The sequence below is a fragment of the Nanorana parkeri genome, unplaced genomic scaffold (genome assembly GCF_000935625.1).
Source record: "Nanorana parkeri isolate BGI_ZX_2015 unplaced genomic scaffold, ASM93562v1 scaffold2238, whole genome shotgun sequence".
Lineage (NCBI taxonomy): Eukaryota > Metazoa > Chordata > Amphibia > Anura > Dicroglossidae > Nanorana > Nanorana parkeri.
This window is the reverse complement of record NW_017308506.1, coordinates 112781-116436: the sequence shown is the minus strand read 5'-3', so window position 1 is coordinate 116436 and position 3656 is coordinate 112781. Positions and strand designations below refer to the sequence as shown.

The following is a 3656-nucleotide window of genomic DNA, read 5'->3' as shown; positions in this document are numbered from 1 at the left end:
GGAGGTGGCGCAGGGAGTATGATTTTGGTGGCAGGTGGCACAGGGAGTATGATTTTGGTGGCAGGGGGCACAGGGAGTTCTGGTGATTTGCGGCTGTGATCCGATGAATATGAATCTCTCTCTTTCAGGCGTTCGCTGCTAAAAGGTGATGACAGGCCGGTGGCCAGCGTCCGACCTCTGCAGTCCACACCGATCCCCATGATGCCTAGGCACATGCCTGCTAACCACCCCGGCTCCGCCTCCGGTTCTCTCCATCCCTTCAACTTCCCGGTCAACTATCTACAAAGGGCCGGCGTCCTGGTGCAGAAGGTGGTGACCACCACAGGTGAGCAGAGCCGCCCCGTACTCCTCGGTGCTTTTTATCCTCCAATGCCTCGTCTGCTGAGGAGTGACCTCCGTCTTTCCCTGTCTCCTTCAGACATTGTGATTCCCGGAATGACGACCTCTACAGACGTGCAGGCCCGGATCAGCGCCGGGGAGAGCATACATGTCATCCGCGGCACAAAGGGTAAGTGATCCCCAGGAGGCCGGTGATGGTGTAACACCCCAGAGGCCATCTCGCCCTCATAGCTGAACTCCAGCCGAGCCGCCACATTCACCTCTAACATCAGTGGCTGTTTCACCTGCCAAAGGAATTCCTTTCGTGTCCATCCAGTCCTGAAATGTTTACACTGAATCGCCGCACAGCGCAGTCCTCTCAGACTGGGCGAGAGACTTGATTTTTCTCTGCTGCAGTAAAATAACACTCACAGGTCTTGTCTGTCCCCCGGCCTGTGATTGGACCAGGGCTGTAGCTACCATGGGGCGAGTGAGGCATTCGCCTCAGGCGCAGCTGAGAGGGGGCGCGGCCGGGCTGGCTGCGCCCCCCTCGTTCCTGTTGCTGTGGCATGCACAGGGCGCCATGGCAACAGGGGTGCCAGGTAGCCAACACAGCCGCGGCTCGGCAGGGAGAAGTGGGGCGGCACAAGCTCCAGCTTCTCCTCAGATCCTTGCTGCTCTCCCTCGCCTGTATGGGCAGAGGCAGCAGGGATCCGATGAGAAATGGAGCATTGCGGGCGGAGGAGGGAGCTTATCACACGTCTGTTGGGGGGGGGGGCACAATTTTCTGTTCTTACCTCGGGCGCAAAAGGAGCGAGCTATGGCTCTGGATTGGACGGTGAGAGGAGAAGCAGAAGAGTTCATCATTCTGTCACTCTGCTCTCTCCTATTAGCATGCTCCATTCACTGCAGCATAACTGATTGGCTCCTTGTGCTGCTTCTCCCTCCACCAGTCTGAGCTGTGCTGTACAGAGGCTGATACCAGGTACTTGCACTATTAGGGTGGATTAGACCGTGTCTTGGAGACTCTGATTGGTTGCTGTCAGAGAAGTAGAGTGTTCTCATGTAAGGTCACGGGGCGGGGCCTAGTGCCACAGATTCATGTGATCCTTCGTTTACTGTATCCTCGTTTTCTTCATTGATATCTGCAGGAACGTACATTCGCACCAGTGACGGGAGGATATTTGCCATCCGGTCCAGTGGTAAGAAGAGTTCGGAACCTCGGCGTCCTCCACCTACAGGTAAGTTGTTACCTCTTCATCACGGTAACGCATTGTAACACTGTCATTGCTGACCAGGAGGATGCGTTACAAAGACGGACGGTGGTGGCGAGGGACTGGGGAGGGCGGACGGTGGTGGTGAGGGACTGGGGAGGCTGGACGGTGGTGGTGAGGGACTGGGGAGGGTGGACGGTGGTGGTGAGGGACTGGGGAGGGTGGACGGTGGTGGTGAGGGACTGGGGAGGGTGGACGGTGGTGGTGAGGGACTGGGGAGGGTGGACGGTGGTGGTGAGGGACTGGGGAGGGTGGACGGTGGTGGTGAGGGACTGGGGAGGGTGGACGGTGGTGGTGAGGGACTGGGGAGGCTGGACGTTGGTGGTGAGGGACTGGGGAGGGTGGACGGTGGTGGTGAGGGACTGGGGAGGGTGGACGGTGGTGGTGAGGGACTGGGGAGGGTGGACGGTGGTGGTGAGGGACTGGGGAGGGTGGACGGTGGTGGTGAGGGACTGGGGAGGGTGGACGGTGGTGGTGAGGGACTGGGGAGGGTGGACGGTGGTGGTGAGGGACTGGGGAGGGTGGACGGTGGTGGTGAGGGACTGGGGAGGGTGGACGGTGGTGGTGAGGGACTGGGGAGGGTGGACGGTGGTGGTGAGGGACTTGGGAGGCTGGACGGTGGTGGTGAAGGACTGGGGAGGGTGGACGGTGGTGGTGAAGGACTGGGGAGGGTGGACGGTGGTGGTGAGGGACTGGGGAGGCTGGACGGTGGTGGTGAAGGACTGGGGACGGTGGTGGTGAGGGACTTGGGAGGCTGGACGGTGGTGGTGAAGGACTGGGGAGGGTGGACGGTGGTGGTGAAGGACTGGGGAGGGTGGATGGTGGTGGTGAGGGACTGGGGAGGCTGGACGGTGGTGGTGAGGGACTGGGGAGGCTGGACGGTGGTGGTGAGGGACTTGGGAGGCTGGACGGTGGTGGTGAAGGACTGGGGAGGATGGTGGTGGTGAGGGACTGGGGAGGCTGGACGGTGGTGGTGAGGGACTGGGGAGGCTGGACGGTGGTGGTGAGGGACTGGGGAGGCTGGACGGTGGTGGTGAGGGACTTGGGAGGCTGGACGGTGGTGGTGAAGGACTGGGGAGGGTGGTGGTGGTGAGGGACTGGGGAGGCTGGACGGTGGTGGTGAGGGACTGGGGAGGCTGGACGGTGGTGGTGAGGGACTTGGGAGGCTGGACGGTGGTGGTGAAGGACTGGGGAGGGTGGACGGTGGTGGTGAGGGACTGGGGAGGCTGGACGGTGGTGGTGAGGGACTGGGGAGGCTGGACGGTGGTGGTGAGGGACTTGGGAGGCTGGACGGTGGTGGTGAAGGACTGGGGAGGGTGGTGGTGGTGAGGGACTGGGGAGGCTGGACGGTGGTGGGGAGGCTGGAGGGTGGTGGTGGAGGTAAGAGGCAGGGAGTGGATATAAGTGAGTCCAGTAGAGGGCAGAATGTGGTCTTGGGGCTATATTGGGACACGTGCAGCAATTGGGCTTTCATTTCTGTTAAAGGGACCACAACAGATTTACTGTTTTACTTTCGAGGCCGGGGGGCATTTTGGGGGGTTCTATGTTTTTGTGACAGTTGTGTCCTTTGCTCCTAGGCGCGCAGCCTCAGCCCGGCCCGTACATGAGCAATGGTCGCCATACTTCAAGCCCGGCCTCCCAGGAGAAGGATGAGCAGCAGCAGCGGCCGGCCTCCCCCGACAGTCCGGAGATTCTGGGTGAGCTGCACCAGTACCGAGATTCGGGTTCTTCCCGAGGGTCCAACAACGCCCCCCAGCTGCCCAACCCCATGATGCAACCCCAAAGTTTGAACCAAGCTCCCAGAACGCTGCCCAGAAAACGCAAAGAGCCGCCGCCTGACCAGCTGGGCATCTGGCCCTCCAGCAAGAGACACCCCTACACACAGTACGGTTACCCCGGCCTGGGAGGTTTCGGAGTGCCGCCTTCCTCCATGAACCACGGCTTGGCCAGAGCCCCAAACTCTTTGTACATGGGGGCCGGCGGCGGCTCCTCCCCCTTTCAGCTGCCGTCCCTACTCTCCGACCCGCAGCTCGGCCTCCCCCTGGCCCCAGACTCCCTCATGAC

General features: G+C 61.5%; 1 protein-coding gene across 1 annotated transcript in view; it reads left to right on the top strand.

Moving 5' to 3' along the window:
* The window catches only part of RAD54L2 (RAD54-like 2 (S. cerevisiae)), a 48230-nt gene that overhangs the window by 40123 nt on the left and 4451 nt on the right, over positions 1-3656 (top strand). Inside the window, exons 19-22 of the mRNA XM_018573103.1 lie at positions 129-325; positions 419-508; positions 1470-1559; positions 3170-3655. Coding sequence (XP_018428605.1) covers positions 129-325; positions 419-508; positions 1470-1559; positions 3170-3655 — 863 coding nt within the window. The remainder of the gene's footprint in view (positions 1-128; positions 326-418; positions 509-1469; positions 1560-3169; position 3656) is intronic.